Genomic DNA, 26,262 nt, shown 5'->3' with positions numbered 1-26,262 from the left:
ACCTGCAGTGTATTTATTAAAATGTGATTAAATTGAACATAAATCACTAAATTAATATAATCTTTTGTTGTGTCTTCACTCTTTAGTATCAGTGTGTAGATTTTAGTTTGTTACTGTGGGTGAATATATTTTCTGTTCTTACTGAAGATAATTAAAAAATAATAAAATACATAAAATAAAAGTTTGGAGTTTGTTAATTTAGTATTCAGAATAGAGTCACATGACCAAAAACAGTCTGATTATTTCAGTGTTTCTGCATCAGACTGACCCCTGGTGGTCACATCACCACATTACATCTGAGAGCAGAAACAGTTTACCTGCAGATGTTCTCGTCTGTTATAAATATTCTTTATGACAAACATAAACTGGAGCCAGAATATGGGAAACTTTAAATTTAAATTGTATGCACATAATTTTAAAAGATACTGCAGCTACTGATGTTAAAGCAAAACTTCATTTAAAATGTGTTATTGCTGTATTAGTGTGTTTGAAGACATTTGTACTTAATTTAGAAAAACAATAAATCTCTGAAAGGTAATGCAGTAACTTTCTGGAATTTAAAAAAAATGTTTTCAGTGTGCATAATCATAACTTTTACTCGGTCAACTATCTGAACTGTGTATTAATATTTTGGCATAATTAATGATTTTTATTTTATCTTAATCTTAACCTGGAAAGTAAATAAAGCTGTCGGTTAAATGTAGTGGAGTAAAAAGTACAATATTTACCTCAGAAAGTTACAGAAATGGAAATAAAACAAATCAAGAAAAGTACAGTACAATACTTTAATACATTTACTTAGTTACTGGGAGCAATACTGCTGTTTAGTTTCATTGTTGTCGAGAAAACATGAGTGAAGTAAAAGTACAAAGTGCCATAAAATGGTTATACTCTAGTAAAGTTACCTCAGAGTTGCACTGAAGTCTGATACTTGAATCTGCAAAGTAACTTATGCAATTAAATAAATGTAGAGAAGTTAAAAGTTAAATATCTCCTCTGAGATGTCGGGGAGTAGAAGTGAAAAGCACATAAATGGAAATACTCAAGTAAAGTTCTTTTAAATCATTTCTTAAAACCACCTTTTATAGACTTGCTTTTATGTAATGCTTTCTATCTCACCACTCCTTTTTACTTGTTCACTTTTTATTTTTTTACTCCTTTAACCGACTATTTTCTGTGTATCTGAGAATGTCTTGTGATTGTTCCTACACTGTTTTTATTGTTTTACTTTTAATGTAAGAATTGTTTTCAGCCTTATGGCATCATTCTCCTTGTGATGAACTGCTCTCCGTCAAAGCGCTTTGTAAACCGCAGTTTTTAAAAGGTGCTGTATAAATAAAGTTATTATTATTATAAAGTTACCTCAGAGCTGCAGGGGAGTCTGATACTTGGGTAAATGTACTTAGTTACTTCCTATCTGAGCTCTGGCTTCATGTGTTTTCAGACCTCAGGGGCCACATTAGGGACCTCAGGGGCCCCCAGGTACAAAGAAACAAAGAGCCGGCTGAATGAACCAGTGGAGGAGCTTCAGAGATAAACTCAGAGAAAATAAACTGTCAGATTGAAGAGTTGGACTCTGGGACAGATCTCTGAGAGGAGACGCTCTCAGCTCGGGACGAGTTCAAGAAAAGTTTCTCAGAGAAGAAGAAAACGGAGAGGAATCCACCTCCCCGTGCTCGCCTCTGAATGGTCTGACCCGCTGGTTCACATGGCTCCCTCCCCCCTCGAGTGTGTGTGTGTGTGTGTGTGTGTGTGTGTGTTGTCTTTGCTTTATATAGTGCCGTGGGGTCCGGCTGCTCTGCCTTGGACTGTGAGCTCAGCCTGCAGCCGCACCGTCTGGTCTCTGTCGCCTGTTTTCATAGGAAACAAGAGAAGAAAAGCTTCTCTCCTCTACTTCTTCTTCTTCTCTCTCTATCCAGCTATCGGGACAGAATGAACGGTAACGTGGAAGTGATGAACGGTAACGTGGAGGTGATGAACGGTAACATGGACGGGATGTACGAGAACGGTCCTCGTGAGGGCTCCTTCATGTTTACCTCTGAGTCTGTGGGAGAGGGACACCCCGGTGAGTCCGGACTTTCTGTCCCTGTCTCCACGCTGCTGCTGGTTTTACTGATCACTGATGAGTTTGAGGAATGTGCAGATTCCTGAGCGCTGCATGGAGCCACTGTAGCAGAAAAAAGTCGTTTGAAGAGCAAAAACGGCTCAAATTTATGGTGCAATTTTTTTTAATTTGTATTTTGGGCATAAAACCTAAACTTTTAAGCTATAAAATAACACTTTAAGCATGCTTTAATGCATTATCAAAGAGGAAACCTGCACTTTTGCATAAAAAAAGTAGTTTGAGGAGGAAAAATACCTCAAACTTATCGTGCAATTTGTATTAATTTGCATTTTGAGCATGAATCCTGGAATGTTAAGCTATAAAATAAGACTATAAACATGCTTTAGTGCATTATTTAGGAGGAAACTGGCACTGTTGCATAAAAAAAGTAGTTTGACGAAAAGAAACAACTCCGATGGTGCAATTTGTATTAATTTGTATTTAGAGCATGAAACCTGAACTGTTAAGCTATGAAATAAGATTTTATAGTTCATTATAAAAGAGGAAAATTGCACTGTAGCATAAAAAAGTAGTTTGAAGAGCAAAAGAAACCAACTAATGGTGCAATTTGTATTAATTTCTATTTAGAGCGTTAATCCTGGACTGTTAAGGTTTAAAATTAGACTTTAAACATGCTTTAGTGCAATTTTGAACCAGCACATGAGCTGCACATGTAGGGTTTTAATCCAGGTGCAAGAGCTGCAGCTTCACTGTAAACTGCTTAAAAATATATTTTACTTAACTAAACTTGAATACTCACTTCAAAGTCATCTCATGCTTTTTTTAATTGTAAAACCTTCTGAGGAACTTTCATTTCATGTTGATTTTGGTGCCCTCTGTGGACAGAAGTGGTAGTGTTTATATGAGCTGCATGTGCATTTTTATTTGACACGAGTAAAAGAAAGATGCAAGATATTTTAAACACGTTTTTGTTTTTTAAACACAGCTGTTTGCAAAGTGTTGACGTAATGTTTCTATTAGTGGAGCTGTAAGATGATGATGGTGAAACTGAGTAAACTTTGTTTTGGCCACCTTCGTATCTTCATATATTGATGTATTGATATAAAGTCAGTCATTTCTGCTGACACAACAAGTCTCACTTGACTGCTGCATGTGTGACAGATAGACGCTCAGCTGGCTGCAGAACGCCTCAGATGATGATTCCTGTTTTTTACAGTTTCTTTCTCGTCTTAATACATTTTTTGACTTCATAATTTTGGTGAAGTTTGCATTTGTACTACTACTACTCCTAGTGGCAGGAGTCAGATGTTCAGTGACTTGTAAAAATACAGACAATGCTCATGAAATATCAGTATTTAAAAATATATATATTTGGAAAATAGCTAAAAGCTTTTTACTGTGATTTGACCCACCTGTTGCTGCCAAATCTTGCGATTTTTTTAAATTCATACTAAAGAAGTTCAAGTTAACTTATAAAAACAAAAACAAAAAAATACAGTACATTTTGGGAAAGTAACTTACTTTTTTATACAATTAAGATGTAGATGTTTAGATTGACTTTGGGCATAACATTTCTTTGTTTTTTAAAAACATATTTTATAGAGAATTTTGCCCAATAATTCAAATAACATACTTTGACGAAATCTGTCAAAGTAGACATGTTAATGTATAAAATATTCCAAACCTCTGACTCGCTACTGCCACCTGCTGTCTCAAACTCTGTTGATGCTGAACTTCACAGTTAACAAAGAACATTTAGCTTTGTATTACTGGCCGATCATTTATCAGCTATAATTTCAATATCGGGAATAATAATAATTATTATAACATAAATGTCCCATTGTCAAAACAAAAGCCTGAACCCGAGTGTGTGAGAAGCCACAAACACACACACATTAAAGCAGAGCTGCGAGCGCGCACGCACGCACGCGCACACACACACACACACACACACACCGGACAGCAACACAACTTTGTCTCCAGACTCACCTGTCTGATGTCTCTGATCCTGAGTCCTCAGTCTGCTGCAGCTCCAGCTGCTTGGCTCGGTTCTCCTCAATGCAGAACTCATCCTGACCGCAGACTCTCTGTCAGAGTTTAAACATGTTTCTGTCACACACTGACTCACTAAAGGTAAAAGTTCTGTAGAACTGATCCTGTTAGCATCATGTAGCTGAACCCAGCATGCACCTGGAGCTGCAGCATCACCAGAGTCGCGTAAGATTTGCATCACCCTGCAGGCGGTGAACTGACGGCACAGGTGTAACCACGCCCCTCACACCACCTGACACATGCTCAGTGCAGACAATACAGACAGACAGACAGGTGAACAGACCATAGACTGTATAGACAGACAGACCTGCAGTTGATTTATTCCCTGCCTTTTTTTCAGTCCCACACAGTTTATCAGAAGTATTTGATGTGACAAAATTGCATAAAAATTAGTGTAATTTCTTACTTCCACCCCTGGTTTGCAAATGTAATCACTGTAAGAGGTTATTTAGTCAGAAAGATGTATTAACACGATATGAATTAAATCTATAACTATTCATGGAGTAGTTCAATCTGCAGAAGTCCTGCTCCTATAGAGCCAATACTGTTTATCACTGAGTCCTAAAAAACCTTATTACAAAACAAAAAAAAAGAGTAAATAATTGCTTATTATTTTGTTCTTAAGTTAAACCAACATTATTAAAAACTTCTGCAGCTCAAATACTTAGTTGCTTTGCAGTGAAAATAGATTGTAATGTATATATATATTTAAATAACTTGAAAAGGAGATTTTGTGCACTGAGAAATGCATCATATTTTATGTAGATGTTTTGTGTGAAAAAAGTTGCAACAACTTCAGCTATGAGATGAATGTGTTGCAGTGAGTGAAGCTGTGTGTTGGGTACAGTAGTGATAGTAGCTGATGTCAGAGCGGCTCTTTGATGCTCTGATGGCGTCTCAGACTACCGTGTCTCTCTTGCTATTCATAGACTCTCAGCTCCTAATAGGAGGTCATGTAGTCGAGTGATATCTGATATTTTCAGGCTCGGCCTGGATGGAGAATGTGTGACATTGGCAGCTGAAGGTCACACAAGGAAACAACCAAACTAACAGGTATTTGTGTGTTTTCCAGATAAGATCTGTGACCAGATCAGTGACGCCGTGCTGGACGCTCACCTGAAGCAGGACCCCGACGCCAAGGTGGCCTGTGGTGAGGAGAGAGTTCATCTAAAGCACATACAGCTGCATTTAAAACAGATTTTATACAAGAGTTAGATGTATTTATTAAATACACTTTAAAACATGTTACAAATAGAGCAGATTCTACCTGCAGATGAGAAGTCTGATAGTTTTCTGATATTTTAAAACATTTCAATCCACAAAAAATCATAAAAACAGCAGCAGGAAACACTCCAACCACCCTGACAGATCCCAGTGGATACATAAATACATTAAAAAAACATTTTTAAAGGGGAAAATAGATGGAGAGAGAGAGGTATCAACCAGATTTTTACTTAAGTTAGAGAGTCAATATAGGAGAGAAAATCCTGTGAAATTCAGAGAGGGTTTTGTGTTATTGTGCGCTAAAGTTTTTAAGTGGAGGAAAAGTTTAACAAAGTGACATGGAAGAATGAAAAAAATGTATTATTTCTTTACTTTCCTGTAGCTGACAATTGAAGATAAAATAAGGCTTTATTGAGGTTTATTTAAAAAAAATTCTGAAGAATTCTGAAAATCATAGCCTACAGATAAATAGAGAAAATACAAAATTAATAGTAAGAGGTTTATGAAAATAAAATAAAAATAGAAACAAGATAAATCCAAAATTGAGAGGAAAGACTGGCAGTGATGTGACTAGTAGCAGCACCTTCCCTGCCTAATAAATCAATAATCTTTAACTTAGTTTTAAACAAAAGGAACACACTGTGCTTGATTCCTTTACATCAGACTTTACAGATTATTTAAGGATCCAGAGCAATGAACACGAAACTTTCTGCTTGCACTCTGAGAAAGGCAGAGCTCAAAACGTGTGTGTGTGTGTGTGTGTGTGTGTGTGTGTGTGTGTGTGTGTGTGTGTGGACAGAGACGGTGTGTAAGACCGGCATGGTGCTGCTCTGCGGTGAGATCACGTCTCTGGCCAACGTGGACTACCAGAAGGTGGTGAGAGAAACCATCCGGAACATCGGATACGACAACTCCGACAAAGGTCACAAACACATCAAACACATCAAACACATGTTCTGTTTCTAATCTCTGCACCTTTTTCTTTCAACAGTTAGGTTAAATTTATGGGTTTGCATGAGTGAAAACGTCCCACTGGAGCTGGAGCTGGTATCTGTGTGCATCAGTCAGGAGCCCTTTAATTGAAAACGTGTCTGTGTGTCCAGGCTTTGACTATAAAACGTGTAACGTGCTGGTGGCCCTGGAGCAGCAGTCCCCAGACATCGCTCAGGGAGTCCACATCGACCGCCTGGAGAACGACATTGGAGCTGGAGATCAGGTCTGTTTTATCACCTTAGACCCTCACATTTGGTCTTTTGATGACTTAAATGATGTTTCTATACACTCAAAAAAGTAAAAGCAACATTTAAACACTTAAAAATATTGAGTTGATTTGAAAGCTCTCAAATTAGTTAAACAAAACATGAGTAATGATTAAATTTTAGTAATATTTTCAAGTGCGTCTGAATGAATTGACTTGGATCAATTACCACATAAACTGAGTAATGTTAACCATATGGAAAATATTTAAACCATGTAATTTGTGAGTCAAATATTAATTTACTTTGAAGAAGTAAACTTAATTTACATGTGGACGTTTTACACAAAGATTCCTGTTGGAGTTCTTCTAATGGATTTTGATGTAGTCAACTCAAATACTCATCATGATGATATTCAGCAGTTTTATTTAGTATGCATGCCTTTATATTACTGTCACATTTACAGACTCCTTGAATCATTTCTTAGAGTGTACACAGAAATACTTACAGAGACAAAAAACGATAAAGTCAGAGAAAGCTTAACCCTCCTGTTTTTTTTAAAGTATTTTTTGGGACGAAACCTCTTCTTCTTTGCTAAATAAGTGTAATCAACATATAAAATGAAAATGGTTCATTTCACATATTTGCATTTTAAGATTTTAAGTCAGCGGGTCAATCTGACCCTGAACAGAAGAGGTTTGTCATGTTAATTTATCAACAACACTCAAATAAAAAATCAATGTCATGTAAAACTATTGCATTCTTTATGTACGTAAGTCTTTCCAATGTACATAAACAAGTTTTAACATGCATTTTTTAATGAAAAACGAGTGAATTCTCCTCATAGAACCTGATCGGTGAGAGGGAAAGAACACTACTGCACTAAATATTGATTTAAATGGTTAGTAATGGAGTTAATCATGAAATATAAACAATGTTTATTGGGATTTTGGGGTTTGGGGTTTGGGGTTTCTGACACTTTTGGATAATTAAACACTGTCAAATTGACCCAGGAATATTATTGCTGTTTCTGAGAAATGAACATAACAGGAGGCTTAAAGATGAATCACTCACACGAGGCTGTTACAAACAGCATAAAAACATTGATAACACTCTGATATGTATGGTCCTGTGGTGACAGGGTCTGATGTTCGGCTACGCCACAGACGAGACGGAGGAGTGCATGCCGCTCACCGTTGTCCTCGCACACAAACTCAACGCCAAGATGGCCGAGCTGAGACGTAACGGAACCGTCCCCTGGCTCCGCCCAGACTCCAAGACTCAGGTGGGTCCAGACACAGACAGACAGAGTTCAGGAGAGCAGAACATGAGACCAGTTAGACAACCATGACTCTAAAGGAGAAGGGATGCTTTCTAAACAATTTTATGTTTTTTGAACTTTCAGTTTTGTTTCAGCCACTAAACAAGCTGCAGAAACTACAAGATGAGACCTTTCAGATGAAGACTCATATGAAATTTGACCTCACATTTCTTCTGTTAGACAATTTTACTCAACATTTTGTTTTGGTCTAATTCTAACTCTAACCTGAACCTAAACCTGCATGGTGTATAATCTGTTAAACTTTTGTGTTTGTAGACATAAACTCTGGATTCTGAATTTTAAACATTGTTTTTTGTTATTGTTTACACAGCGTCCCAACTTCTTTAGAATCAGGATTGTAGTTTTATGCTTCACAAACATTTCTTCCAATCAGCCAAGAAAGTGAAGAAGTTTTTCTATGAAGTTTAATTCCCAAATCTGCAAAAATGCACAATAAAAACATGAAAACTGACTTCAATCTGATCTAAATCACATAAGAATAAAAATTACATAAAAAATATTTTTTCTTCAGGGAGACTGTGACTCTCACGACCTGCCAGCGGGTATGAATAGTATGTTTTCTTTTTTTTAAATTGCCAAAAATAGACAGAAACTGTCTATTTACAGACAGAAACTGTAAAAAAAAAAAAAAAATTAAGAAAAAAAATAAAATATAATAATAAATAATAATAATAATAATAATAATAAAAGGCATTATTTAGTTGGTTATGAGTTTTACTTTTCTATGCACTGCAGTGAAACAAGGCAGGAGTGAGTAAAATGTGAGAGGAGCAAAAAAAAAAAAACTGCAGAAACTGCGTTCAGAGGGTTAACTTTAAGTTAAACTCTTTTTCACATAAAGTTATTTTTCATGAGACAACATGATGTTTTTCATCTAACTCAAAAATCAAACAGAAGATTTTTCCTAAAAACATGAGGAACAATTTGTGCTAAAACCACTTTACACTAAAATAAAGAATTCACTTCAGTAATTCACAAAATCTCCCAGGTAAAAGTTATTTCTGTAACATTTATAAACCGTTCTGATGTTTGGTCATCCTACAGTGATGTCCCTGTACGGGTCACTGTCCTGCTTCCTCACTAACAGAATAAAAGCTGAGAGCATCAACTTCCAAAAATACTCTGATTGCTCCGTGATGAAGCGTGTCACATGACAAACAGCAGGTTTACCCCGGGTCAGGGTCCTGGTCCTGGTCCTGGTGGTCAGCATGCTGAATGCTGACAGGGTTTCTCTCAAGATTTATTCACGATTCATGATTATTATATATGTATTTGCTTTTTCTACTTTGTGCTGCATAACAATCTCCCCTGGATTCTTTAATTAATTTATTGAATTATTCTTATTTTATAGATGCTGACTTTTCTGAGTACTAATCCCAAAATGTTATACTTCTGAATGAATTAATACGTAAAGTAAGCAGTCATCACAAATAATAGTAATAACAATAATATAATAATAATAATAATAATAATAATAATAATAATCAACATATGTTTATTTACGTTCGGATCAAAACAGATCTAAAGTGAGAGCTACAGTGTCCTGTTAGTTCGTCACTGGGTGATGCAGAATGTGCTGAACCAACCAGAGCTGCTGCTGGAATGTAACATCTGAGCCGAGACGTCTTTCCAACAAGCTCTCAGCAGCTTCAGCAGCTCCAGGCTGCACACGCAGCGGATCCAGTCTGTGCACACGTGTCCAGTTCAAAAGATCAAATGTAAAAAGAGGAACGAGGTCGATACTGTAGAGTTTCATGTCTTATTACAGTTGAAAATGTACATTACTTTACATGCAGGAGGACCAGAAGCATTATCATTAAAATCAATTATCGGTTAAGAAAGTTTCTGTTATAAAAAATGACCAAAACTTGTGTTAAAATGTTGATATTTGTGTCAGAATCTCTTCATTTTACATGTGTAATTTAAAATAAAGCATTTGCACTAATCAGATCCTGTTAAAAACATTAAATTCTGCTCCTCAGAGACACTGTGAGGACATGATTGATTCTGCTGAGACGAACGGTCACGTGACACATGTTCACTGAAAATCTGTTTACACAGAGCAGAGAGGAGAGGACAGGAGAGGCTGTTTACACAGAGCAGAGAGGAGAGGACAGGAGATTCTGTTTACACAGAGCAGAGAGGAGAGGACAGGAGAGGCTGGAAACATGACAATACTTCAATATTTGGAGAAAACTGTTTTTACAACATTCAGGAAACTTTTGGACACTTCGGACAAATTAAGTTTTAATCATGTTTAAAAAATAACTTATCAAAGAAATTCAACTTTTTCCGGTTTCTGTCAATCTAACTGTGTTATTTTGCACAAAGACATGTTTGAGTTGTTCCCACTTCTAGCCATGGTTGTGCTGTACAACTATAATTTTCTGATTTTACAACTTTTAATGATTTTTAATGAGGTCACCAAAAAAAATCCTTTTAAAGCTTGGCGACATCATCTCAATGAGTGGGACAAGAGATGAATATGCTGTGCAGGCACATATAAAGCCATTTACAGGCCTTAAAACTGGAATTATATCCCAGTATATATTATTTTTTCTCTCCGTTCCCTCCAGGTGACGGTTCACTACAGCCAGGACCATGGTGCTGTGGTCCCCCGGAGGGTCCACACTGTGGTGATCTCCGTGCAGCACGACGATAACGTGAGTCTGGAGGAGCAGAAGAAGGTCCTGAAGGAGAAGGTGATCAAAGCTGTGGTCCCCTCCAGGTACCTGGACGAGAACACCATCTACCACCTGCAGCCCAGCGGACGCTTCGTCATCGGTGGACCACAGGTGAAATAAACAATGTTTCTCTCAGGCTCACGCTGTTTAAATGTCCCTGAAATTTGTTTTATGATCTCTCTAAAAGCAGTCTAAAAGCAAGAAAGAAAGTTTTGTGTTTACTACAGTGCTGCTGCAGTTTTTGATGATTTTGGACTAATTTTCTCCCCCATGTAAAGGAAGCTGTAGATGAACTCTGACACGACCACAGGCTTTGAGACTTTGAAAACATGAAGATTTAGTGCTCCATATCATATTATTGCTGAAACGAAAAGTCAACAAAAGATTTGTTCATTCACACAAAATTAACCATTTACAATTTAACAATTGCTGAATAATCTAAAGCATCATCATCAAAAGACAAACGCCAAATATTCATCCCTGACGTTTGTACTGCATCTTGAAATTGTGATCAACATTTCACACAAAGTTGGGACACTATATTCAGATTTTCAGAGTTTGTTTCAGAGTTTATATTCACTAAAGTTTATCAATTTGAACATGAACCTGTCTGGTAGCCTAAAAGAAATTGCACCAAAGCTTAAAAAAGAACTGTGAGGTCCAAAAACATAAAATTCTTCATTTGAAAGGTCCCATATTTCTCTGTGTGATGGATATATAAATCTTTGTGTGTTTCTCCATCAGGGTGACGCCGGCGTGACAGGCAGGAAGATCATCGTGGACACGTACGGCGGGTGGGGTGCTCACGGTGGCGGGGCGTTCTCCGGGAAGGATTACACCAAGGTGGACCGCTCAGCTGCGTACGCCGCCCGCTGGGTGGCCAAGTCTCTGGTGAAGGCCAAGCTGTGCAGGAGGGTGCTGGTGCAGGTGAGGGCAACACAATATACACACAGGATGTTTGGTGTGGAGCTTCTTTCACTGGATTTATGTTTTTCTGGTTTCACAAAGCTTTAAGGGAAAACACTTTAACCTTTGACCTTTGATTTACGCTTTTGTGCTCATTTTCTAAGTGATTTTTGAAGATAAAGTTGTACAGTTTTTGCTGTATTTTCTGATGCTCTTGTATCTGAATGGGAGAATATTTCTGCAGCAGGTTCAACATCTGGTGCAAAATGGAAACCAGATGATTGAAGCTGCAGATTGATGCTCCTCCTTTTGAAATAAGATGCACAACAATCACACATGTTCAGGCCTGTGTACCTATTCATCCAGTCAGGTCGAAACACAGAAGTTACAGTGTCTCTGTGTGTCTGTGTGTCAGGTGGCGTATGCGATCGGCGTGGCCCACCCGCTCTCCGTCTCGCTCTTCACCTACGGCTCGTCTCAGCGCAGCGAGAAGGAGCTGCTGCAGATCGTCAACAAGAACTTTGACCTCAGACCCGGAGTCATCGTCAGGTCAGAAACTAACCGATGACACTGAAAACATTAAAGTTTAACGCCACTGTGGTGGTGGAACTAATACTGAAACTATCAACAAGTACAACAGAAATAAGACAAACTAAATAAAGCTGCAGAAGAACTAACAACAAGTAAAAGTCCTCATTCTGCAGTAAAATGTTACTGATTGTATCATTATTTATTAGTTCATTATCTCAATACTGATGCAGCAGCAAGTAAGCAGCATTTTATAATTGTAACTGCTTGAAAGTGGAGTCAGTTTCAACTGATATATGTACATGTATATGTTTATTCCAGTATTTTCTAACCTCTGGGTCGGGTTAGAGACACAATATAAGAAGTCAAAAAAGGTTGGAATACCACTGGTTTAACGTGTGTGAACTTAATCTGCAAAATAACAATAAGATGAAACTTTATTTTTTACACATACAGTCGTAGACAGCACAACGTGTAAATGTAGTGCAGGAAAAAGTAAAATAACTGTAACAGCAGTACAAAGTGGGATAAATGTAAATACTTTAGTGCGGTACTTGAATACTTCTGGACCTGTTTTAACTGAAAGCTCCTGATCGATCTCTCCCATTCTGCAGAGATCTGGACCTGAAGAGACCCATCTACCAGAAGACAGCCTGCTACGGACACTTTGGAAGGAAGGATTTCCCCTGGGAGGTCCCCAAGAACCTCAACTTCTAGAGTGTCCCTGTGTGTGTGTGTGTAAGTGTGTATGAGTGTGAGAGAGTGTGTGAGTGTGTGTGGGTGATAGATAGCTGTCCTCGTGCTCCTGTAACCCAGTAAGAGTCCGGCAGCTGGGAGCAGGGATGGGTCAGGGTGGGAGCAGATGAGCTCTTCTGATTGGACGAGGGGGAAGCATCTGTAATTTATGACCCTTTAATAGAAAAGTGAAATGTGAGCGAGCAATTTGGTATTTTTGTCCCGTAGATTCGGAGTACAGTCACATGCCTGCAGTCAAACCGGCTGATTCCTGTCCAGGAGTGAGTGAGTGACCAAAGTTGGACGGAGAGCCGAGCACATGTTCAAACACTTCAGAGTCTTAAAGAAATCTAAGTTTTTATAACTGTTGTCAGTATTTTTATATGATTAATCTGCAGGTTTTCATTTTTAAAACCTTCTGGAAGATCTCAAAGTGTTTTGTTTTCCAGAACGAAGTCAAATCTGCACCCTGAAGATAAAACTGTTATTTCTTATGTTTTATATAATTTTTCTATTAATAAAAAACAATGAATTAAGACCTGCAGACACAAAACAACGATCACAGAACAGCAGATTTCCCAAAGAAACAAATGCAATTCACTAATAAATCAGAGTGAAATTTAAGATATTTTAATTATTTTTATAGAAGAGATGGATACAGGTGACAATTTAGTAGTTTCACCTCCAGCCTTTAAAGCTGCAGGTTCAACTGAGAGTTTTAACATTTTTTGGAAGTTAATGCATCAACTTGTTCTCTTCGTCTGAGTTTTATATTATTGAGTATTCAACCAAATGACCTACAGACACTTGATCACCACAAAATGACAACGAAACAAAGATGAGAGAATAATTGTCCCAAAGAAATTTTAAAAAAATGTAGATGCTCCGAAAGTGGGAATTACAGAAAACCTGCATGCTGCTTAATGTTTGTAGCTTTATAGTACTTGGTAGAGAGCTGGCTGCTTGGAACATCTGCAGGTTTTAGACGTTATCACACTGTTGAATCAGAGGTAATCAGCGCTGTAAGTATGGGTGAGTAGGTGCCGGCTCCACCTGTCCAGTAGGTTGTTATCAGCTCATTTTGTTGCTTCTTGCTGTTTTGTTACATTTCATTTCATTTTTATAAGTTTCAGCACTGAAAAGGGCTGCAGTGAATACTTCTCTAAAGTTAGGGCTTTACTAAAGCATTGTTTAAAAAGTGAAAAAAGCATGTAAATGCCAAAATTTAAGTAGTTACGAGGACGGCGTTAATACTGTTAGTGACATAGTTATGTTAAAAATTCTAAAAATGTGTTTACTTTTGGTACGTGGTCACATGGGACAAAAGTGCAACGTTTGATGCTTTTTCTCTGCTTTATCGTTGATAATTACTACAGCTGCTAGAGAGCGCCGACAAGACACATTAATTTTGCAGCTGAATGAATGAGCTGATAACAACCTGCTGCACCTACCAGCAGGTGGAGCCCCCTACCCACCTGTACTGATAAACACAGATTCAGTCGTATGACAACCATCTAATCTGCTGTTTAAAAGTATGCTGGTAGGTCCAGTAGGTTGTTATCAGTTCATTCTGTGGCTTCTTGATCTTTTGTTACATTTAATTTAAATTTTTGACGAGGCTGCAGTTACGGCTCCTCAAAAGTTAGGGCTATACAATATGTAAAACATTGTTGTTGTTGTTGTTGTTGTTGTTAGTTAGTTAGTTACAAGGACAACATTAACACTGTTAGTGACAGAGTTATGTTGGTAACTAAAAAATGTGCAAGTTAAGTGACGTTACTTCAAATAACATGGTTTACTTTGGTTTCACATGGGACAAAAGTGCAACTTTTGATGCTTTATTCTCTGTTCCTTTACTTTCTGTGCTTTCACACTATTAATTTTGCAGTTGAATTAATGAGTTGATAACAACCTGCTGCACCTACCAGGTGGAGCAGTTCCCTACTCACCTGTACTGTCATCTGACAACAATCAGATGGCCGGTTTAAAGGTACGAAAAGTTAAGACTTTAAGTCTTCATAGTTTTTTTAGAGCTCATTTTCTTTTTCTAAACTGGGATTATATTTCCTTCCGAGGTTGATGTTAGCGATAAAACTGTTGAAAACATTGTGAACTTCATGGAGATGAAGTTTTAAATGTCAGCAAGTTGAGACTTTGGGGAAAATACAGAAAATCTGAATGCTTCCTAATTTTTATATAAATGAAGGCTGCAGGTTTTACTGGATCATCTGAAGATCTAAAACCGATCGAAGCTGAAAGTCTAACAAGAAACAAACCTGCACCAGCCTGCATTCAGAACAAACAACACAGATTCCAGTAAAGTTGGGAAACTGTGAAAAACAGAATAAAATCTGAATTCATTAAATACAGTACAAAGACAAGATATCTTTTGTTTATTATAAATATCTGTGCTCCCAACTTTTCTCCGGAATCGTGTATTTACCATCATATTTTCTCGTTCTTTCAGATGAAACATCTGCTGTTTTTTTTTAAGTTTTATATTATTTGACACTAAACAAAATAAAGTTCATTGAACAGAGAGAAGATCTTAAAGAGCTTAAAAAGTCAAAGAATCACAGAAAATCTTGTGAACCCGGAGCTTTGTGACGGACATTTTCTCTTTCTTTGCACAAACTGTGTCATTAATCCTGGAAAAATTATGTAAATATGATTTTTGAACAATAAAACTTTTTAACAAGAGGAACTTCACGTCTCTTTGTGTCTTCATTCATGAATGAATATAAAGAAATCATGTTTTTTCCCTATTTTCTTTATTTATTTTGTTCTCGGCGTACATTCCTTTCCTGTAACAGTATTTATATATAAAACCAAATACAGCAGACATTCTTATTGATAGTTTGGTCCCATTCAAACTTTGGCAAACAGCTGATACAACAAAATATACAACAGAGCTTATCGGAGCGATGAGACAGCTAAAAGTCGCACAAAACGTAAAATAACATTAGAAAAGGTTCAACATTAAGACAGATTATTATTTTGGGAACAAACGTACAGTTTTCATGTCATAAACACAGAGAGAGAACAGTTTTTTCTTCTGTATAAACCACATTAAGAGAGATTATTCTTGGCACACGGTGACCTTTGGTCCATCTATTGTCCAACATGTTTTGGAAACCTTCACCTGCTCAGTGAGGTAAAGAGCCAGGACTGATTGTGTAACAAAACTTCCTGAGTTAAACAAAGTGCCGGCGCAGCTTCTGAGGCGCTTTGAGGGCGTCGAGTCTGATGAAAGGCAGCTTCAGCTTCAGGAATGCAGCGTGATTGTTTACAGACTGAAAACAAACAGCGTGTGTGTGTTTGTGCACGTGTGGATCTCGTTCTGTGTTCAGAGATGTGATGTTGTGCATTGTTTTTGCATTTGCAGCTTGCAGGAGAAAAAGTCAGTCAGTCTTTGGTTTCTGCTGAGCGGAGCAGCTCCGTGTGCAGCTTCCAGGCCCCAGAGTCCAGCTACGTGTCTTACAGAGTCACCCTTTGACTTCAAACGTGTCTTACAGCATGGATAAGCTCTCCGGCTGGTGGAGGCTGGAGCCGCCACCCACCTCCACCTTGTGTCCTGTGTTGGAGAAGCTCAGCCCCCCTCCTCCTCCCCCTCCTACCCCACCTCCTCCTCCTCCTCCTCTGGACAGGACCATCAGCGTGTCCCCCGACATGCCCCCGAACTCGAAGGCGAACGTCCCGTAGAAGAGCATAATTAGCATGCAGTAGATCCACTCGAAGATGGCGGAGGCGTGCTGCAGGGCGAAGCTCTCCTGGCAGAAGAAAACACCGCCTGGGGGGTCAGAGGTCAAGGACGACAACGGCTGCAAATCAAACATCCCTCAGCTGCAGATTTATGTTCTTTATGCATAAGATTATTCAGGCAGCGAGATTTTATTATGCACCAGTTGCATGTGTAAAAAGTAATTTAGATTTGGAACCAACATTTACAAGTAAAAAAACATAATTTTCATCAGAATTTAGGTTTTCTTGTCTGTTTTTTTTTTTCTGGGTTTAAAATGTTGGACCAGTAAAACAATAATAATCAGGTCATAAAGATGAGGTTGTGCTGGAAGAATGACACCATTATGGCATGGTGAACATTTTTTAAGTTTATAAAGAGGCAGAATGAGAAGGAGTCAAAAACTGACACAACAGCCCAAAACACAAAAATGTTACCACCTCATTATTCGGCTGTTATCAACCTCATACATACAAATTAAACATCTCCTCAGCTGCAGATTTATCTTATTTATGCATAAGATTATTCATGCAGTGAGATTTATTATGCATGTGTTAAAGTCCAGATGTTGGTTGATGTTTGGATTTATGAAGTGGATAGAAAGTGCCTGTTCTCCAGCAGGGGGAGTCATAACACTGTTCAAACCTTTATCTATGGTTCAAACTCACAACCTCTGGACAAACTGGAAGGACGACGCAGCATCACAGGCAGATTGCTGCCTCTGATTCTTATTTACATTGTCTTGGATCTTTAATAACTTTGTGATAACTACAAACTACAGACCTAGAACATTCAGAGGACAGATGGTTTGTTTCTCAGCCAGAAACACAACACAAGAGCTCGCCTGAAATACAGAAATCTCCAAAATGTCAAAAGTTTTCAAAACCAAATCACAGCATAGATTTTCTCTGCTGTTCCTTAAAGTTTCGGTGTCTTAATGTGGAATTCTGGAGGGATTTTATGGACTTTTTTGAAACACCAGAACACTCACAGTTTACTGATAAGATAGTTAATCTATGTGGAACTAATGAGTTCAGTATTTATTTCCCAGCTGTAAAATACAACATGCACAAAAAATTAAATCTGTTTTTTTTTTTGTTTCAGTGTTTGAAGTATCTTTTTGGGTTCTGAACTAATTTATTTTTGGTCAAAACTGTTCAAGATTAGGTGCATGATCCAGTTTAAAAGCCGTTCAATGTTAGAGTCTGAAAACTAATTTCATCTAGAAGTTTCAATTCTTTTTGAAATGATGTTTAACTGATCTCACAAGTCAAAACTCACAAAGCAAGAGAAGAAAAATGCCTTAAGTAGTTTTGGAAGATAAACATGTTTCTGTTGTGAAGACAGTGGTATAATAAAGCCAAAGTGAGCTTGATGTAGTGAGGATACTGAGCACCAGGGCGACCAGAGCCAGCAGGGTCATGCCGACCCGCAGGTGCCCGACTCGGTACTCGTCCTGGGTCTTGGCGAGTCTGTAGGTCAGCGCCGACTGCAGACACACGAACAGCATGCTGGACGGGAACGCCACGCCGGCCCCCACGTAGTGCAGCACTTTGGCAAAATCCACCTGAGAAACAAACACAAAACAATTTAAATCTTGCACAGGTAATATTTAATCTTGAAAATGATTAGTGAAAAAAGGATGATAGGTTAGAATAACTTCAAGTACTTTCATAAGGGTTGGCATCATTATACATAAACAGCTGCTATAATTTCTAGTTCTAGCTTTAGTTTCTCTTGTTCCCTCATCAGGGCAGCCTTCATTTAACTTTCATATCTCAACAACTATCGGCTGGATTTCTATAAATTTCTGTGGAAACATTCATTGTTCCCAGAGGATGAATCCTAATGATCTTAGGCATCTCCTGACTTTTCTACTAGTGCGACAATGAAGATCATATTTGCATTTTTTTTCAGTAAAATGCCTCAACAACTACTGGATGAAATGTTCAACAGTGTTTTAGGGTGTTTGTGGGTAAAAAAATAAAGATTACAGAGGCAGGGGAGAGCGTAATATTCCAAGTAAAACCTCAAAGTTTCCAAGAATTGTGTGGTACATTCATCAGAAAGAAGCCCACAAATTTACAAGGAAAACATTGAATATCCTCTCAGGTTATAAAGTCATACATTTACAAGAAAAAGTTGTTTTTTTGTCAAGAAACCACAAGAATGGATTCCGTGCAAGTGTCCTTGAGTAAAGAAATTCTTAGTCGACCAAGACTCTGTCATTAAATCAACTCATCAATTAGCTGATTTATTGGACAATTTGATAAAAGATGCAAAGAATCCTGCAGAATGTTATGTCTCAAGCTTATCTCTCAAGCTGTATTTGAACATTGATCTGGTATAAAACAACTGACATCTTTCATAAAAACATTAGTGTTATTGATCTACTGATAAAATTCTCCTCACACACATAAGTTTTATAATCTTTACCCTCAAAAACATGTTGAAGAAGTCGACCCGTTCACCTCTTAACCTAAAAACATCTGTTCTTGTGACAGAACAAAGCTGATATACAGACGACACACACACACACACACACACACACACACACACTGTCACTGTGACCTGACACACGGCACTCTGGGTAATCACTGAGAGAGACGGAGACATCAGAGACATCAGAGAGAGGACGGGACAATCTGCACCAGGGGACAAAACTCTAATGACACCAATTTACACAGAGATCATCTCCATTATCAGCTGAAGCTGTGACTGTAACACAGTGTCACAGTGCAGCTTTACTACATTTATAATAATGTTTCTTTTATATTTCCTGTGTGCCCAGTTTCAAACGCATCAGCTGGTAGGATGATGACACAACCTGAACAGAAGTGAGTAGAAGAGGTGCATCGTGGGAGAAATCACAGCTGTTTGAGCTGTAATTACAGAGAAGAAACACAAAGAACAAGCAAACATATGTTCGGATTGATTTATATTCTGTGTGCTGGTTTCACACAAACCACAGAAGTTCACACTCACGTTTCTCTTCTTTAAAGCAATAATCTCAGATTGTTTATTCATGTAAATGTCCCTTAAATCACTCTTTATCCATGACACTCTGATGATTTGCAGTATTATGAACCAGCAAAAGTATTTCTCAGAAGTGGAATCCAAAAGCAAACCTACAATTATCACCGAAAACTGCCTTCAGGCTCCATGAGGCCAGTTTGTGTTTGATGATGATAGAACAAGTAAAACCGGAGATATGGACACATATTTTTAGTATAAACATATAGAACTATATGTTCTCCTCATTTCACCTCTTAGATGTTTGATTTTCAACCAACATTTATAATTCTTCACTAAAACGAAAGCAAAAAAACATCATTTTCATCAGAAATTAGGTTTATTTTGTCTGTTTGTTTTGGGTTTAAATTATTGATCCATTAAGTCAAATTGAAACAATAATGATCAGCTCATAGAGGTGAGGCTGTACTGGAAAAATGACACCAACATGTCATGGTAAAGATTTTTTAAGTTTATATACAGAAGAAGGATGAAAAGGAGTCAAAAACTGACAAAAGAGACCAAAAACTCCAAAGGGTAAAAGCAGCATTCATTTTTTTTCGAGGTGCAAGATTTGTTTCATAAAAGGCAGAAGTTCTTTGAATTAAAGTGTGTGGGTGATGAATGAATCTGCATATCCTGTTTCAAATGTCATCACCTCATTATTCGGCTATTATCAACCTTATACATGTGAGTTAGATGGTTCCTGGGAAGTATTTTTAACTACAAAAGGAATATTGTTTATTATAAAGAAAGGTCCTGCAGAAAAAGTTTGGGAACCAGTGGTTTAAGTCATTTATGAGGAAAAATATTACAAAAATTATCTGCTCTATTGTGTGCAGATCTGCTGCTTTTCTCTGTTCTCTCTGACCAATATAATATAAAATAACTACTAGCAGGTCACTCAGAGAGCACAGAGCTCCTCCGAGGCCGACTCACAATGTTACAGCAAAAATAATGAGTGTATCCGCCCCGAGATTCAGATCCACTGCAGGATTTAATGGATTCTTCCCTAACCCCATGCTGCACCTTCTACCATTAAACTGGGACAGTAGTTTCACTGGTGACAGACAGACTCATAAAGCTCCTTCAGGGGGAATAAAAAGGATGTTTAGGGGTTAAAAATGTGGACAAACTACTGAAAACAGATCTGATGTTTACTGTAAAGCTTCTATCTTTGGCAAATCTCATTCATGATTTCCAGGAACTCTGATTGGACATCAACACTTCATGTCAGAGATGTAAACAGCCGCGCACACGAGGAGCAGATGTTTACATCTCCGACAAGATTCAGAGTTCCTGGAAATCATGAATGAGATTTTCCAAAGAGAGAAGATTTACATTAAACATCAGATCTGTTTTCAGTATTTTATCCACATTTTAACCCCAAAACATCATTCTTATTCCCCCTGAAGGAGCTTCACAGCTTCACAGTAAACATCAGATCTGTTTCTAGCAGTAGTAGAAGGCTCTGCAGATGGATGGAGTACTTTTATAAAGTCAATCAGCTCCTCAAGGACTCCGGCCATGTTTACTCTGAGAGGAACACCGAGGCTCATTATGTAAGACTGAGAGCGTACAGGGAGGTGGGCTCCTGCAGCCAATCAGAGAGAAGGAGGAGGAGGAGAAGGAGAAAGAGAGAAGGAGGAGGCGGAGAAGAAGAGAGAGGAGGAGGAGGAGGAGAGAGACAAGGAGGAGGAGGAGAAGAGAGAGAAGGAGGAGGAGGAGAAGGAGAGAGAGGAGGAGGAGGCGTAGAGAGAGAAGGAGGAGGAGGAGAGAGAGAGAAGGAGGAGGAGGAGAAGAGAGAGGAGGAGGAGGAGGAGGAGGAGAAGAGAGAAGCAGGAGGAGGAGGAGAGAGAGGAGGAGGAGGACCACCCTGAGCTGGTCGACGGACCCTGAGGATGAACGGGGCATGTGTGTGTGTGTGTGTGCCCCTAACTGTAATTAGAGGGGCCCCGGCGTGTGCAGACAGAGCGAGGAATCTGAGACACACTCTGCAGAAACTCTGACCTGACCCACACACACACACACACACACACACACACACACACACACACACACACACACACACACGGCGTGTGTATCACCTCCTCACGTGGCTTTATAATGACTTTCAGCTCTTTGTTGGTTTTCAGGCGCAAAACTTATTCAGAGAGAAAACTGTTAAAAGCGTCCACACACTGCCTGTAACTGAGACAGAGTCAGTCAGAGCAGCTGGTGAACACAGAGCAGCAGTTAGCAGCTAAAGAGAGAGAGAGAGAGAGAGAGAGAGAGACAGACAGAGAGAGAGAGAGAGAGGGAGAGAGGGAGAGAGAGAGAGCGATCTCCCTCAGGAGGAGGAGACCAAAATAGAGCTAAAAGAGAGAATATTGGACACAAAGACTCAACATGTCGATCTGTAACTGCTGGATGAGGAAAAAAAATTAACTGTTTTAGTGAGACTGGCCTACCCTTAAAAAAGCGTCTGTTCAGGCAAGAAAGTATGACTCATATCTACGTTTCAGACTTTCCTCCGCTCCATCTTGCTGACGTAGCAGTAATGATTGATGGTGATGTGGACTTTAAATGGTGATGTCATAATCGGGGGGAGGAGGAGGATGGGAGTCTTTCACCAGGAGAACGGGGTTCATGTCCCATGTGGAAACTAAAGGAAAACACTTTTTACTTAACTTCCGTGGCCCACGTCATCCTCATAACTACTTCACTTCCAGCATTTTTAGAACGCTCCACTCTGTATCGTGAGCTGCCAAACACTCATAGGAGTCTATGGGTGGTGCTGACAAACTGTCGGTTCTGTCGTTTAGGTTGGAGATCTGGTTGGTTTTAGTTTATTTTAACTATTCTTAAAAGGATGAAACGAAACTCCTGACTAAGAACTAAGAATAAGGTATTCTCCTTAAGTGAATGAAAAAAAGATACATTTTAATTCATATTATTACACGGTTAAGTTGAATACTTGATTCTGATTAAGCAATTTCAGCACTCTATGATCTGTTATTTCTGAATATCAGACCACTGCTTTGACACAGTTCTCTGGAGAAAGCAATTAAGTCATTATTAAATCAACATTTTGTGAAAAAGTACTGATTTATTCAGTAAGTAGCTACGTAATAAGCAGGATAACATGCAGAATTTATTGCAGAATGAATCCTAACAGGGCGGCTCAAGACCCAGACACAAAGCAGAATCTCCTGCTCCATCCTCTGCATCACCTTCAAAAATTTCTATCCACTTTCACACCTGAACCACAGCCTAACAGGGATTATAGAGACAATTTCACAGGTCACCTTTGAGTTATAGAGCAAAGTGTTATGAGCTAATATGCACATAAATATAAATGTGAAACAAATCCTTAAATTATGGTTAAAACGATAATCAGTGTGAGAAAAACAACCTGTGGAGCATCCTAAAACATTCATTCAGCGCACCTGACGTTCACTCACTCAGGTGTTTTTGACTTATTTCACCTGATTTTGCAAACTTTGAGGATCTTTCTGAACCTCAGATTAGTTTGGTGATCTCTTGTAGTTCCAGCAATGATCAACCAAACTTCAACCTGAGGAAAAGTCTAAATAACCAGAATAACACCTGCATGCATGTAGACAAACTAAAGCTTTAATAAAACTTTTAAAAAGCTTATATAATGTTTGATAGACTCTTTGCACAATGCACAATATTTTACCAGCTTGTATTTGTTCTGTAGATCAAACCTGCATTTCAACTAATAGGAGTGGAGATGCTTGGATAAATCTCCTTTATCTCTTCCCATGACTGCTGCTCCTGAACACATGAATGTCGATGTAAAACACATACTGAGCTTAATTCCTGGCAGAAACCCAGAGTCCTCACATGTTCAGATGTAACGATGCAGCAGCACCTGAGGCGCTGAAAACCGCCAGGCAGCGCCGGAGGAGCCGTGTGTACAGTATGTTCCATACATGTAGCTGCATGTGCTGCAGTAAACCTGTCTCCATCACAGCAAATATTTAAAACCAGCAGCTACAAGTCAGTCAGCACGGAGGGTGACCCTCTCTGAGTTATCATTACAGAAGAACTGGACGGAGCGAGCTGAGGACAGGACACGCAACATCACGTCTGCTTCTGAGATCACGCTGCTGCAGAGAACAAACAGCAGCATCAAAGAGAGATTGTGTTGGAAGGTCTACAAAGTGTTGAGAGCGCCGGGGGAGCGGCTCATCAGAGACACAAACACGTGTCCAGTAACTGCTCCTCAGGAACAAAACTACTGACACCAAGTCCGGTTCTCAGTCTGATACTGGACTCATGCAAACACTTCTGACTGTGATCTTTGCTGCACTGATTACACAAACATCCAGCAAAAAATGTCCAAAATTAACAATATTATAATTAACGGTTTATATTCTTTTTATCCATGCTTTCTTATTGTGATTTTATGCAATTTATATGTAATTTATTTTATGTAGTGCCTTTTATCTGGACCTTGTGTCTGTGATAAAGGTGATTGATTGATTGATTAATTAATGACATTATTACACAGTGTTAAATACTCAACTCTAATTGGCTTTCATAGATGCTGGAGGAGGAAATAAAATTGTTTTCAAATCAGTACAATCCTTATTTATTCAATATTGTGTAACATTATTTCTATAGTAGGCAGGTATGTAGTACAGTCATGGAAAAAAATATTAGACCACCCTTGTTTTCTTTTAAATAAATTTCTTTTACATTTCTTGTTAATTTTAATGCCTGGTACATTCGATCTGAACATTTTCCATAGTTTTCTTGATAATGATTTTGGTTATTATCAAGAAAACCATGTTAAATGTCCAAACAAATGTATCTTTAGATGTACCAGGCATTAAAATTAACAAGAAATTGAAGAAAACAATGGCCTACTCATTTTTTCCATGACTGTAAGTGCAGCGATTGGTTCATTAATACCAGCTGATTCGGTCGTTATCAAACTATCGGACAGGTGCTTATCAACAGTTATCATCCTATCAGTATGGACGAGTAGGGACCTGCTCCACCTTCTATCAGGTGCAGCAGGGTGTTATCAGCTCATTTAATATATATTGATATATTAATGTGTATTGTTGCCGGTGCATTCTAGAGGCAAAGCATAAAAATTATGAGTGTGAAAGCAAAGGAATGTGGTATAAAACATTAAAAGTTGCGTTAGTGCTGGTGGAGCAAAAAAGAAATCCCTGAACACCTTTACTGTTCCATACTACTATATTTTCCAAGCATTTTCACTATACAGTTTTTAAATTTTTCAATTCAATTTTGATAATAAAAACTAATCATATTGATGATTTTTGTATTTCTCTGTACTGGACTCTATTCAAATACAGTCATGGAAAAAAATATTAGACCATTTTTTTCTTCAATTTCTTTTTCATTTTAAAGCCCGGTACAACTAAAGGTAGGTATTTGTCTGGACAAATACAATGATAACAACAAAAATAGCTGATAAGAGTTTAATTTAAGAGCTGATATCTGGACATTTTCCATGGTTTTCTTGATACTGATTTTGGTTATAATCAAGACAATAATATCTTACCTTATCTAATCAGCTATTTTTTGTTGTTATCATTATATTTGTCCAAACAGATGTACCTTTAGTTGTACCAGGCTTTAAAATGAACAAGAAATTTAAGAAAACAAGGGTCTTGCTTTTTTTTCAATGACTGTATTTTGGTGTCTATTTTGTGAGGCAACAATTCTGTCTCAGAAGTAAGAGAGAAGACGAACAACACAGCTACTCGTCTCTGCTACTAATAAAACATTTTTTTATGAGTCATCTGTGAGATAAGTTTGAAATGTCTTTCTTTCTGTTGAATGAAACAGTGATTAAATATGTGTCAGTGTTTTGGTGGCTCTCAGAGAGCAGAAAGTATTTCATCTGTTTAAATCTCTGAATCTGTTTTGAATCTCTGTGTGACCTGCAGCAGAGACCCAGTCCACCTGTGTGTTTTACTGTAACCTCCTCACTGTTACCACACAGACCCTCTGCTTCCTGCTGCCATGGCAACGACCCACAAACCACGACCAGTCTCATCTGAGCAGCTCGGTCACATGTTTAACATTAAATTAAGAATGAAGCTGAATTCTAACTCCATTCCTAAGGACAATGACTAGTTTAACTGGTATTTTAACACATTATTAAATGCAGATTTACAGTTTAAAGCTGACATTAACAGTATAGTGATGTAATCCCAGACGCCCCATTGAGCTGCAGAAAGGATCAAACAGTCTGAACTCAGCTGTGAGTCACAATAGACGGAGGCGTCAGATAGAAATCTCTCTGTGTGAATGAAAACCTTTTGGAAATTATGTAACAAATTATGTAACTAGCAGCACTTTTTATTTGATTGTTTTCATGAAGTCAAACCTCTTGTACGGTGTGTTCCAGGTTGTTTTGTCCTCTTTTCTTTGGGACATTTTAGTGACATAATATCACTTTGTTTGACTCCCTGATCACTCAAAAACCTGTCGGGGAAACTGAGTCAATTCAAAAAGATTAAATGTTTTTTAATTTTAGTTTTCTGTCATTTTTCCAGGAGATCAAGAAAACCCAGCATCGTTCTTGATCTTCTTGTTTTCCTTCTTGTTGTTGTTGTTCAATTATCCTTATTTAGTTGTTAATACATTTGTAATACTTTGGTTTCCCTGGCTCTTTCTCCTCTGTTTAATCTGATTGCTTCTCTCCTCTGTTTGGCTCTTTTCTGGGAACTTAACAGATGAATGAAAGCAAACGGTAAAAGGAAAGACGTGACCCGGAATTCAAATTACGA

The 26,262-nt window shown here is 38.2% G+C and overlaps 2 protein-coding genes across 2 annotated transcripts in view; one reads left to right on the top strand and one right to left on the bottom strand.

The window, feature by feature from the left end:
* Positions 1-1,892: 1,892 nt before the first annotated feature.
* LOC131959179 (S-adenosylmethionine synthase-like) lies at positions 1,893-12,714 on the top strand. Its single transcript, XM_059324280.1, has 9 exons — positions 1,893-2,065; positions 5,190-5,267; positions 6,141-6,263; positions 6,445-6,557; positions 7,679-7,822; positions 10,456-10,674; positions 11,308-11,490; positions 11,885-12,018; positions 12,612-12,714. The coding sequence occupies exons 1-9, from the start codon at positions 1,933-1,935 to the stop codon at positions 12,712-12,714; spliced, it is 1,230 nt and encodes a 409-aa protein (XP_059180263.1). The 5' UTR covers positions 1,893-1,932.
* A 2,474-nt stretch (positions 12,715-15,188) lies between these two features.
* The window catches only part of LOC131959177 (transmembrane protein 150A-like), a 32,814-nt gene continuing 21,740 nt past the window's right edge, over positions 15,189-26,262 (bottom strand). The window contains exons 7-8 of the mRNA XM_059324278.1: positions 17,861-18,038; positions 15,189-16,522 (exon numbers count right to left, since the gene is read on the bottom strand). Of these exons, the coding sequence (XP_059180261.1) occupies positions 16,242-16,522; positions 17,861-18,038 (459 nt within the window). The 3' untranslated portion in view covers positions 15,189-16,241. The remainder of the gene's footprint in view (positions 16,523-17,860; positions 18,039-26,262) is intronic.

This window comes from Centropristis striata, chromosome 21 (genome assembly GCF_030273125.1).
Source record: "Centropristis striata isolate RG_2023a ecotype Rhode Island chromosome 21, C.striata_1.0, whole genome shotgun sequence".
NCBI classification, from domain to species: Eukaryota; Metazoa; Chordata; class Actinopteri; order Perciformes; family Serranidae; genus Centropristis; species Centropristis striata.
Note: the sequence above shows the minus strand (reverse complement) of the source record. Positions and strands in the feature narration are given on the sequence as shown.

Bases quoted from the DNA above. Each gene is read 5' to 3' on its own strand.
- LOC131959179 (XM_059324280.1), top strand. From the start codon at position 1,933: ATGAACGGTAACGTGGAAGTGATGAACGGTAACGTGGAGGTGATGAAC. The intron at 2,066-5,189 runs GTGAGTCCGGAC...TGTGTTTTCCAG, and splicing joins TGTGGGAGAGGGACACCCCG to ATAAGATCTGTGACCAGATC. The intron at 10,675-11,307 runs GTGAAATAAACA...TTTCTCCATCAG, and splicing joins TCGTCATCGGTGGACCACAG to GGTGACGCCGGCGTGACAGG.